The sequence below is a fragment of the Pleurodeles waltl genome, chromosome 3_1 (genome assembly GCF_031143425.1).
Source record: "Pleurodeles waltl isolate 20211129_DDA chromosome 3_1, aPleWal1.hap1.20221129, whole genome shotgun sequence".
Classification (NCBI taxonomy): Eukaryota; Metazoa; Chordata; class Amphibia; order Caudata; family Salamandridae; genus Pleurodeles; species Pleurodeles waltl.
Genome location: NC_090440.1, coordinates 164,782,254 through 164,795,258, shown reverse-complemented (window position 1 = coordinate 164,795,258; position 13,005 = coordinate 164,782,254). Strand labels below are relative to the sequence as shown.

At 42.7% G+C, this 13,005-nt stretch overlaps 1 protein-coding gene across 12 annotated transcripts in view; it reads right to left on the bottom strand.

Annotated features, from left to right (window-relative positions):
• Positions 1-13,005, bottom strand: part of HERC1 (HECT and RLD domain containing E3 ubiquitin protein ligase family member 1) — a 1,155,039-nt gene that overhangs the window by 548,986 nt on the left and 593,048 nt on the right. For all 12 annotated transcript variants that reach the window (XM_069222059.1, XM_069222062.1, XM_069222061.1 and 9 more), the window contains exon 39: positions 3,793-3,991. In XM_069222059.1, the coding sequence (XP_069078160.1) occupies positions 3,793-3,991 (199 nt within the window). The remainder of the gene's footprint in view (positions 1-3,792; positions 3,992-13,005) is intronic.

Sequence of the window (13,005 nt, the reverse complement as noted above, 5' to 3'; positions counted from 1 at the left end):
TATTTGACCTAGGTGAAGGACCTCAGTGAGGACAATAGTTTTGATCTCTATGGATGATGAGGTGAGGTTCAACAATTTTGCTGGTCTCCGAATCACCACAGTGAAGGAGACAGATTCCACTAGCTTCTGCAGGATTGGGGAAAGCACGACCAATGTCTTGTGACATGACCAGCCTAGTGGCATCCTGCAAATCTAAGAATTGTAACAGCTCTTATCTTTAGGGTTATCATCATAGTAATGGTGCTCCAGATCTAAATCGGGGAAATAGTGGGTTGACTGTGATCTCCAAGGGGTTGCGTCAGTGCTGGCATGAAGACTCTGACTAGGGGGATCAAACGTTGCGCCATGGCTGGATTCGGTGGGGCTGAGGTCAAGATGGAGCCAGTCTCAGGTTGAGGTCGAGTGGCACAGTCAGTATTGTGTTAGCCGGCAGTGACCTGATGGGAGGCATCCTTAGTTCTGCACTGCCCAAAGGTGCTCCCAGAGGGATCTGAAGGCGTACCAAAGATATTATCTAGGGCCCTTCTCAGCTCACAAAGCTGTTGCGGCGCTGCAGATAGTCCAGGGAGGTCTGGCACATCAGGAGCAGCATCAATTCCGAAATGGGGAATGACTCTGCAGGGTCAAGGTACTCAGAACGTTGCACAACTCAATGGTGGAAGCGGTGAGACAAATGAGAGACTCATTTGGACTTCTTATGATGCTTGAAGTTTTTTTACTTACCCGTGCTTTGTGACTTCGACGATGATCAGTTGTTAAAACTGCCTTGGTAAAGGAGCATTTACACACCCTTGATTTTGACTGAGTCATGGCTTTTTTTGACTTCCTTCAGAGTTCTAAAGCAGCACATTAGGCACACGGTCACGGATTGCCTTTCGGTTCATCTTCATGCAGCAGCTGCACAATGAGTGTTTGGAGCAGAGATACCAGAGACAAACTGTGGGTGTCTGTCACTGACATCTGGCAGTTACAGTCCTTTCATGGCTAGAACCCTTTGGTTTTCATAGGGGAAATGTCCCTAGCACACTGGAAAAATGAGACAAAAGAAATTCTTACAAACTGACGGGATTCAATGAAGCTCCGGATATGCGTTGAAAGGCATGAAAAGAAAAGAAAGGAACTAACCTCTGCAAGCAGAGGTTGCGCAGAAATGTCCAGGTCAGAACAGACCCAACACAAAGCCACACAATGCCACCTACTAAGGCAAGAGGGAATTGTCAACAAAATTCTCCAGATCCCATAAGGCACCTGAGGAAATTCACAAGGTGAGAAATCTGTGGTTACAAGTTGCGATTAGAAAGTGAATTATTTTGCTGAACACTGACATTGCTTTGTCTTTAGGTATTAGACTTCCTGAAAAAGTTGCCTCATAGACTTGACAAAGCTCTCATTAAGGTAGGGAAACGTTTGATGCCCTAGTTTCCTAAGGTGTGCTGCAGCTGAAGCCATAAACTTTGTAAAGATCCTTGTAGCCGTTCTGAGGCAAAATGGGAGTCCTTTAAATTGATTTAGATGGTCTGCCACTACGAACCTGAGATACTTACTGTGCTTCAGATGGATAGGAATATGGAAGTAAAAAGTAGGTCTAGGCTGGGTATAAATTCTCCTTCATGTAACAGCTGGAGGATTTCTTGCAGCATATTCACGCACAATGTTTGTGTCTTTAGAAACTGGTTCAATTGACAGGGGTTTAAAATTGGTTTCCATTCTTCTTACTTCTTTACTAAAAACAAAAGCCCAATTTCGCTGTAATTGGAGGACTAATTCTGTGGCTTTTTTCTTCATCACTGTAAATATTTTTGCTTGTAATATCCACAGACAATGCAGGATTTGTCTGGTAACTAAGAAGGAGATTTTTATACGAATTCTATCTATCTAATGTGTGCCCCAGATTTATAAGATATAGGGCCTTATTACAACTTTGGAGGACGGTATTAATCCGTCCCAAATGTGACGGCTATACCACCTACCGTATTACGAGTTCCATAGGACATAATGGACACGTAATACGGTAGGTGGTATAACCGTCACATTTGGGACGGATTAACACCGTCCTCCAAAGTTGTAATAAGGCCCATAGTCTTATCTTTTCCCCGCAGATGACGGGAAGAGATCTTTCCACCTACAGGAGCAGGTAGAAATGATGTGGTGGCCGCCAGGCACTTGTCATTGAGATCTGGAGGAGTGGTTTTACTCTGATGTATGGGTCTTCGGCAAGGATGCAGTCTTTAAAGACCCTTTATGGTTGGCACTATGGTTGTTGATGTGTCCGATAGGGTTGATATCTATATCCATCCATGGACGTGAACTGGCTCCACCCTCTACTCCTCAAAAGGCCTGTATTATTCTCTGAGGTAATGGTACTAGAAACTGTGCAGTGTCTGTAAATGGTTTCATACCCAGAAGCACACTATCCACTTGTTTGCCAAATAGCAAGTCACCGTTGTAATACATGTCTAAAATGCCAATCTGCACTTCAGGTCGAAATGAAGATGCCATTAGTCACCTATGCCACCTTAATACTACTGCAGCAGCCAACTGCCTAAAACCAGTAGTGCCACTGGCCATTGAAGTAGTGCTGAGGAAGTTCTTTCACCTTCAAGTAAAATGGCTTTAGACTCCGATCTTCTCTTTAGGTAGCATATTTAGGTATCACCCGTACTTTGAAGCTTCATTGCATCTATCCTTTAAATGTACCCTTTTTATGTGTTGAAGGCTGTTTTTGGTGTCATCATAATGCACTGAGTAACTATATGTCAAGAACGGGGGGTGTAAAGTGAGGAGACTGCTTCAGGAGAACCACAAAGGACTTTGTTCTGAAGTGGGTAGAATAAGAAAGGGGTGAAGACTTAATTGTTTTAGTAGCTTTATCACTATTTGAAGGAAGAATTGCTCATGGTCGCTGTAGCCAAACATGTTCAAACTGCTAACACAGAAGGAATATTTGTCGGTGAAGTGATTATGTCCTTAGAGGATTAAACGCATGCTTTATCCCTACTTGAAAAAGCTGCTATAACTTTCAATGTTCTCTAACACTAGGCTCCCTTTGTCATGCTTTCAAATAAATAACAGAACTAATAGCTACATGACAGGAATCAAAGACAGCTAATGGAAGCAAACTTACTACCACCCTTGCTTCTTTTCACAGCACAAGTAGAACACACCTTGAAAAATGGACCCTCGAATTAGAGATGTTAGGCTAAATCAGGAGATGCAAAATTTCTGGAAGAAAAAAAATGTGACATGACATGCCTTTATGCAACAAACAAGGGCTCTGCCGGCAGACATGAATGAAAAACCAGTAGGAAAGCCATACTGATAGCCACTGCCACAAAGGTCTCAAGCCACAGAGTCTTTAAAGATCTACTAGTTAATCTGGTTACAGCATACAGCACAACATTGATAAGCAGCAGATGAATTTTTGGGATTTCTTTCAGGAAAAAGTTTCCATAGTCCAGTTTCAAGAACATGGGAGATTGACTTACTAGCTTGACATCTTCAGGTTTTTTTTAGAGGTATTACACTTTGAAGAACTCTTTGCTGCAACTGCTTGAGCAATAGTATACTGAATTAAGGTTGAGATTACTGGTCTAACCTATAATATTGTCTTACTCTTTAGTATCCGTTTTTTTTCAATATTCATCTTTCTGAAATGTTTAGAACAAGTAAATCAAACATCAGTGGGCTGCTCTAACCTTCAGTAGCCTGCATCATTATCATACAATTATCTCTACAAATTGGCATGCCTTCCTATAACAATGGAACCTTAATTACACTAGTGTAATTTTTCACCTTAGAAGGCTGAGAGGCATCGCTCCAGGAGATTCAGTAGCTGGTACCGTCTCAGTATCAGTCACAGGGGTCGTAGCAGTGGTAGTGTCCTCCAAGGAGCTGCTCATGAAAGAAGTAGTGCTAGAAGCAGATGGGCTGGTAGTCACTGGTGTTTGTGCCTGTTGAACATGATCATTTTCATCAACTTGCTGGTCTACCTCTGGAAAAATACATATGAAAAATATGACATGCAACACCATAAGCAATGATGCTAAACTTAAAAATAACAAAGCTGATAACTCCACCAAGCTACTCATTTCATTGCCAGACGTGATCCTTACTGTACATCTATGAAAGCACAAAATATGGCTATATAGCTTTGTTGTAAACTCTTTATTATAGTTTGTATAACACACTATTTATCTGACATAATTTAGAACTGAAATTACTCATCTTGTGAATCTTCCCAGGCAGGTGCCAGACTGAATTCTGAAGCTTGTGCAGCAGCTACTCTGAAGTTTAAATTCTCAACCTGAGTTGTAACTCTATACCGCCTGTGGACACAACGTCATTGAGCCACATAAAGTCACCATCCCTGCACGCACACAAGTCCTATTTCTGCATCCAAGGACTAGGATCTGCAGCTCAGCTTTTATAGATTTAGGTCTTCAGCAAATTTTCAAATTCTTCTTAAACTCTGACAGTGTGCATAGCTGTCACCCCTAAGATACAGGTTTTAAGTTGTGTTAAATGTGCTAAAAAGCGATGTAGATGACAAAACCACACGGCATCTGCTTATGGTACCTAGGGATTAAGCATGATTTCAACCTGTGCAACAAATGTTTCATGATGCATTTTAAGGCCATCATGGACAGAAAGGCCTAGCTCTGCTTCTCAGAACACAATAGGTGGGTCAGATCTTGGTCAAGGCCATCCTCATCCGGCAGAATGTTGGTGAAACCACCCGAAAGACAAAACTAGGGCAAATCATGGGAGAAACATAAGAAGCATGATAAAAGTTCCTAGACTTCCAGTCCTGGAGGATATGGTGCAGTTGGCAGCAGCTGCAACAACAGAATCTACCTCGGTGTCTGATCCGATACCAACTATAGAGCCTAAAGCTTACCGAGCTAGTGATGTTTCAGCCTTCAAGGAGGTGATGCAGCAGCTCTAAGTTTCTTCTGTCTCCCTCTGGTGTGCCTTATAGCCCAATGGACCAGTCAAGGCCTGCATTCACACTTCTGCCAGCGAGTACCAATCCTATAAGAAGCAGTCATACCTACCTACCAAACAGCACAGGTGTCTCCATGTAGGACCAGGCTGCAGTAACACAAATCTTCCATATGAAGTTGACTCAATTGCTAGCTACATCTAGAAGATGTTGGATCAGGAGGACAGGTGATGCTTCCCCTTGTTGACTGACAAATAAAAAGTTAACAGCAGGATGTTGAACCTAAGAAAGGCAGGGTCCCTATGTGGAGCTGTATATAGTCTGCCCTGTCCCAGCAGACACACTCTAGCAGCATACAAAGTAAATAAAGCTTGAATTGCAATTCCAGAAAACCTGGCATCAATGGCAACTTGTTACTTGGTGAAGATGAGTGCTTATAACGTCTCAAAAGTAACATACGTCTGGGCTGGACAGGAAGATTCAAGGATCTTCATGGTAAAACAGAAGGAAGAAATGTAATTCCATCAACAGGGTTTCAAAGCACAATCAAGTGATGATCCTCTCAAAGTTGACTAGCTCCTGGACAGAGAACATCTTGAGGAAGATACTGCTGACACTGGAATTTAACCTCTTAATGGCACATACCTGCCAAACATCACCAGTGATGCTAGGAAGATGGCCTCAGCATTCTTGAAAACAGAGACTTCAATGCTGAATGGAAGATGGGTGAGGCCAAAGGTGGAAATTGCAACTCTCTCTGGTGGAAAATGCAGCATAACTAAAGACATTTTGGAGTGACTTCTGTCCCTTCCTTTTTGGCATCTGTAATAAAAGGTCCTTCATTTATTTTCACCTGGCACTTTGGGGGCACTGATACAACTTTTGGAATTCATGCCACCTTAATGGGGGCAAATACAAATTCTAGTATCAACTCCCAAGGTATAAAAATACTTATTTGGATATTTGTAAACCACACCAACTAACCATCAACCCTCACTGTCCTTTAAACTGATACAGCTTTAATGAAATCTTTTTTTTTTTTTTTATGTGCACATCACAAAGGGCTAAAAGTTATAAAAACACCCGGCAATTCTGCATTTAAGATCCAGCAAAAATATCATAGCTGATATATTTCTTTTTACAATTAGCCAAACCAGCCATCTTGTTAAAAATATTAACTGTTCAGAGCAGATTTCTTTTTCCATTTACTCTGGCCAACGAAGGAAATAAGATCTGTATCTGTCACTTTCTTAAGAAAGACTTGGTTACAGAAATGTTGCACACTGATGCACCAGTACATCACAGAGAAATTCACATGGCTTTTTAAAAGTCAAATAAATCCTATTCTTGGCAGTCTAAGCAAAGAGTTAACTTCAGTCCAGCAAGTGTTCAGGACAGCAGGTGGTCACTGTCCTTGTTTGCCCTAAGCTTCTTCCAGTCACAACTGATGTGTTAATAGACTGCTAATATTTTAATGAAAGGTTCAAGAGACAAGGAGACAAAACATTACATTTATGGCCAGCTCATTAGAACAGTGCCTGCACATCCTCCTTCACAAATAGTTGGGAATAAGTTAAGCTAAAAAGAACACATCACTTCAAAAGAACACAAGTGCTTGAAAATATGGTCATAAGGTTCACCTCGTGATCTAAACTTGTTGCCAACTGCCACTTTCAGTTGCTACATGATTTTCTATCGTGCAAGGTTGCAGCATAGTATATGCTGTACTGATGGATACTTCGACCTGCAGATTCCTCACCTTTGAATATCCTAGGTGTCAGTCAGGATCAGGAATCAGAAACCATAACCCTTTCAGCATGCTGGTATCAGCTCAGTTTTTTCTCATGCCATTGATACGATCTGGATCTCGTCAACTCTTCTCAACAGAATTACTGTTATTCTATGATTATTAATTACTTTATCTTATTAGATGCAGTTTTATTCAATATTTCACCACCAAAATGATGTGGAGTCAAACCGTGTGAAGACTGTGAAAGTGAGATTTTCATCACAGACCCTCATTCCATCGTTCCACAGTGCCTTGAATAAGGCCATCATGTCGAACCTGCGACTTCTGGCAAAAAATGTATCCCAAGGCACTCAAGGAATGGGAAAGGGAGATGTTCATGACCAGAGCATGGGATGATTGCCAGGGCCGTCAAAAATCTCACCGAAGTTAAAAAATTCCATCCTCATTCTTCAACATAATTGAAAAGGAAACTTGAGAAAACATGGCAACACAAATTGATATGATGTAATTCACAGAGACCTCCAACTTCTCTTCCGGCATCAGACCAAGGGTAAACATGCTGAAGATGATCAAGCTCCTGGCTCGCCATTGACACTGGTGAATACAGTGGGCCCGGCTCCAGCAGCTCCATCTGAGTGGGTGCCGGTTCCAGCCAGTGTTCCACCTGTGTTGCTGATTCCAAGGCCTCAGTCTGAACACCGTACCCACAGTTTCCAAACCCTGGGAGGGTTTCCATCACTATTTCTGAAGGTCATATTCTGTATTGTCAGCAGGGCTATGATCCCCCTCTAGTGTGTAAGCTGGCCCCCTAGGACAGGTGGCATGCTCCCTCTGAGGTTTTGTAGCACCCCACCAGCAGGCATCCTTCAGGTCGTTCCTGGCATTGCATGAAGTGTCCTGGGAGCATACAAACCCCAGTGTCAGTGGTGCAGAAGTAAACTCCACCTCCATTGCTTATTCCAGCTTCTCCTCCTTTGACATCTAAATAAGAGAGTTAACTCCAATAGTGCTGCACACGGCACCAACCAGCACCACAAAAGACTCTACTAGAACCACTATCAACCCCGCCACATCCAGGAATCTTGCCTATCATACCACATCTTTCTAGGCGGAAAATGCTTAACCTACCAATTCCATCAGAGGAGGTCAAATCTAAGATCCTCACAGGAGTGCTGTATTCTACCTCTCCCTCTTCAGAGCCACTTCTTCCTTTTAATGAAGGCCTGACCGAGCCTATCGTAGTTTTGGTCTGAAGTATGGCTCTCAGGCATACAAATTCCACTAACCTTATGTAAAGATATGTACATGATTTCCTGGAGTCTGATCAGGCTGTTATCCTTAACCTGTCAGACAAGCTTCAGACTCACTTCAAACAGATCATAAATGATGGTCAGGGCACTACAAAGCAGGTCATACAATCCTGCCTTGACACTGCTGATTCAGTGATCAGATTTATGGGGACTTCAGTCTCCCAAAGATGGCTTGCCTGGTTATGGAATTCAGGCTTCTCTCAGGGCGTCCAGAGAACACTAATTGACTTATCGTTTGATCGGTCTAGTCTCTTTGGTACTAAGACAGACTGAGCTATTGAAAGATTCAAAGACAATAAAGCCACAGCGATTCCCTTGGAATCCACGGATTATCAACCATTTAAGAAATTCCAGAGTTTAGTAGAGGCCTCTCCTTTTGAGCGTGCCAACAATATTCTATTCAACAACAACAGCAGACAAACCCTCTCTACAGACATGGCAGAGGGTGTGACAAAGGAAGACAATGTGCCCTACATATTGCTCCCTCCCTCCTCTTATTCGTCATTCTCTTTCCCAGCCACTACAGGGAATCAGCCCTATTTCCGCCTTATCAGAGCACACATTGGAGGATGAATATCCTCCTTTCTACAAGAGTGGAGGGCCATTACTTCAGACCCTTGGGTCTTGCAGATTTTAGAAAGGGTGTATTCCCTACCCTTCCAACAACCACCACCTTCCATCCCTCCCTGATCAAATAACACTCCTGCAAGACCATCTAGATATCCTACAACAGGAAGTTCAATCCTTGCTCACAAATTACACAGTGGAGCAGGAACGGGGTCAAAGATGTTACTCACTTTACTTCTTGAGCTCCAAAAAGGACAGCAGTCTTTGTCTGATCACAGACCTCATAGTTTTAACTAGTTCCTCAAAAAGGAATGGTTTAAAATGCTTTCCTTAGGTCAGGTTCTACAGCCGTTGAAGAATAGTGGAAGATGTTGGCCAACCAGCAGGATGCTTATTTCCACCGTCTTCTGTAGTCACACAGGAAGTTCCTTTACTTCATGGTCTGATTTTATTATTACCAGTTTGCGGTCAGTCTGTTTGACCTCACTTCCACACTCTGAGTCTTCACAAAAGTGATAGGGGCGGTTGCATCCCATGTTAGAAGGGCAGGAATTCCAGTATTCCCTTACCTGGATGACTGGCTCATCAAAGCCAGCTCTCCAGAGATGGTGGCTCACCTCTTAAAGCTGACAACCATTTTGCTGTTCAACCTGTGGTTTTCGCTCAACAAGCCCAAATCTCACCTGGTGCCCTCTCTGCGAAAGTTGTTCAGAGGGGCAGTACTGGACACCACATAAAATTGAGTCTTCCCTCCTCTTCAGAGGGTTCAAGATACTCAGGCTATGACTCAAATGTTTCAGGATGGAGCGATCATTCCAGTCCTGATGGTGTTACGTATGCTAGGGCTGCTAGCCTCTGTATTTTGCTGGTCCCCTATACCCACTGGCACATGAGAGTTCTACAGTGGTGCCTCTGCAGGTAGTAGTTCCAACACAACAGAGATCCACAAGTCTATATCAAGATCTCCAGGGACACATCGACAAAGGTGGAGTGTTAGCAACACTCTTTCTCAAGGAAAGCGGTTTCATCCTTCTCCTGCAGTGATAACAGTGATTATGGATACCTCCACTCTAGGGTGGCGAGCTCATCTGGAGGACCTGGAGAACAGAGACCTCTAGTTGCCAGAAGAACAGATGTTGTGCATATATCTGTTGGAATACAGATCAAGTGTCTGCCTCTCAAGGTCTTCCTCACATCCCTTTGCAAATAGGGAGGAGTGAGGTTCAATCTTCTATGCAGAGACCTACAACTCTAGTCCTGGGCTCGGGACCATCTGAGTTGCTTGGCAGCAAATCACCTGGCAAGAAAACTCAGTGTGTAAGCGAACAGTCTCAGCCGGCATCATCTTGCTGACCATGAGTGGTGCTTTTACCCAGAGGTAGTCCAATACATCTACCAATTGAGGGTGACTCCCCAGACAGATCTATTTGCCACTCGCAAGAACACTCACTGCCCAAAATGATGTGCCCTCCAGTATGCAATGCAGGGAACGCAGAGAGGGGGGGGTTTAGGGGCAGGGCACGTTTCATTTGAAGTGGAACTTTCCAATTCACTACTCTTTCCCCCCATATCCTTGATTCCTCATGAGTTTATGAAGATTTGCCTCAACCAAGCCTAATTAACATTAATCGCCTAGGACTGGCCATGCAGTGTGTGGTATGCAGACCTAATTCACCTCTCCCTGTGCCCTCTGCTCAGTCTCTCTCACAGGGTAGACCTCCACTCGCATTCTCAGGGGCAGGTTTTACAACCCAACCTCCAAAGCCTCCGCCTAACTGCCTGGAGATTGAGTGGGGCAACCGTGGTGTGTTTTCTTTGCCCCCGGAAGTGAGGGATGTTATTTTATGCACTAGAAGACATCCCACCAAAACTGTTTATTTTGCAAGATGTCCAAGTGTGTTAAGTGGTGGAAAGACAGTTCCATAGATCCCCTTCCATTGTCTGATATTCTCAGTTTTGCCCTATTGCTGGACCATCAGGATTGCATGTCAGCTACTTTTAATTGACAGCCATATCGGGTTTTTATATCTACCAATCAATTATATCTAGTCTACAATTGCTTTTATTTTTTTTGTGATACTCAGGTACACACCTTAATTAATAATTCATAAACATATCACATCCGAGAGAATGCCAGACACCCAAAAACAAAAGTGTCGCCTAGTATCCACATATCTTGAGCAAAAAGATTCTATTTACACATCACATGTCCACAAAAAATGCAGTACATCCTCATTCATCAATTATTTCCTCACACAGCGAGTCTCAAATTCCCTTGGCTTTCATTAACGCACCTACCTTCTGAGCACACAGCGCCTTAAATTTCCTAACACAATCCATTTTGGTTGTCCAACTCTCAAATGTGGGAGGAATGGGAGAGTTCCACCTTTGGAGAATAAGCAACTTTGCGACTAATGGCCCAATAAAAATTACTGTTGCAGAGTCAAATAAAAGTTGGCAGGCGGAATACCATATAGTGTCCCTGGCAAATCGGGTTCAACTTGGACCTGCAGTTTTCTACCCAGTAAGGCCATGACTTTGTTCCAGAAATCCGATAGTCTGGGACATCTAAACACCACATATGCCGAATCTCCACACAGATGCCCACATCTGAAGCATTTAGCAGACAAAGTTGATAACATCTGCTGCAAATGATGTGGGGTATGATAAAGGGCCTATTTCTAACAAAAAGCCATACCTTTCAAGTTCGCCCCACGTGCGGCTTTATGAGCTGTACAATTGTATTTTCCCCAGCTAGCGAAGTCGATTCTTTCCTCGATCTGTTAGGAAACTGAAGCAAAAATCTTACAGGCAATTGGCTTGTGCAAGTGTGACTATATATCATACCAGTTTCCCAGTCCTGTCAACTTATCCACAAAATGTGCTTTACTAATATGCTCCTGGGCTGAACTGGACACTGAGATATAAGCCTGAAGATGAGTTTGAATTGTGAAGATAAGAAAAAACAAGATCCAATGAAATATGCACATTGTCTGCCCTTACCTACTCCTAAGTTTTTATCTTTGCTGCTAGTAAAAATCTGCAGAAAGTAGAATACCCTGCCTTCTGCCATTTCTTGATAGTGTTATGATTCAGTCCTAATAGTCTACTTTCTTTTGAGAGCATCAAGAGGTATTTAGCGGGGAACTGGTGCTCTTCTTGGAGTCACGCATATTTTTATACTAATCAATGTGGGAACTTATATTGGGAGCATTTGGGCAGCTCTGGAATTTTGAGAAAAGCTGGTAACTGAGTGGCACCTTCGGCCACTCACTCCTGTAGGTAGAAGTAACTTACGGAGAACCTACCTGCAGAAGCATGATTCGGCCAATCAAAAAAAGTGTCTTGATAGTATTTTTGCAGGCCACCATCCTATACAGATAACTTTAGTGTAGAGAGTTAAGTGCGGGGTTTCTGTCCTGGCCATACAATGTAAAAGAGTATTTGATCTCCTACCCTCAATTCTTCCTGAAGAAATGCAACATAACTTCTCGATAACTCGGCCCATAAAGTATTTGGACATCTTTACTCATACGATTTTCTAGAACTATTTAAACTAAATTAAGATGCTATTCCTAGCAAGGCACATGCTATGTTATCTAGCAGGAATAACCTGTCATTATCCATTTGTGGAAGGGTATCCACTAATCCTTCCACTATTTATTTTCGTCTTTTCAAATGCAATGTTCTCAGTTAGACAGTCATTCTTTACGGAAGTCTACAATTGTCATGCGATCCTTCTAAGGTCTCCCGAACAAGTACCCGTACCCTCCTACTCCATTTATTATGCCACAATGGGATGTGAGTTTGTTTCTTAATGTGCTCCCTATTTAAACTTTTACATAGTTGTCCTTTATAGTTAAAGAGTTAAAAATAGTTTAAAAGTTGTCACCATCACCAATCCACATTCTACCATCCTCACCATCCTACAATAGAGGAGGAAAGACTTCATTGTCTTGCTCCAAAGAGAGTGGCCAGCTCCTATGTGGACAGAACACGTGAATTCAGGCTTTATTATCAGTTCTTTGTGGTATATGTTGGAAAGATTAAAGGAAAGGCAGTCCACAAAAGAACATTATCAAGATAGAATATCCTGTGCATCAATATCTGCTACACCATGGTGCACAAGGAGCCTTCAGAAGGTATAGGGGCTCATACTACTAGATCCAAATCATCTACTTCAGCGTTAGTGAGAGGAGTGTCTGTGGCGGTTATCTGCAAAGATGCAACTTGGTCCTCCCTTCACTTTTCTGCGTGACACTTGTCTGGATCTCAAAATGAGAAAGAATGGTGATTTCATGTGTTCAGTTCTTCCGAATTCTTTGGTATAGAAAGCCATGCACCCTCCACCGAGTGTGGTACTGCTTTGGGAAACCATTCAAAAAGTGAGTAATCTGCAGGTAGAAATATTCATCAGAAGAAAAAGTTACTTACCA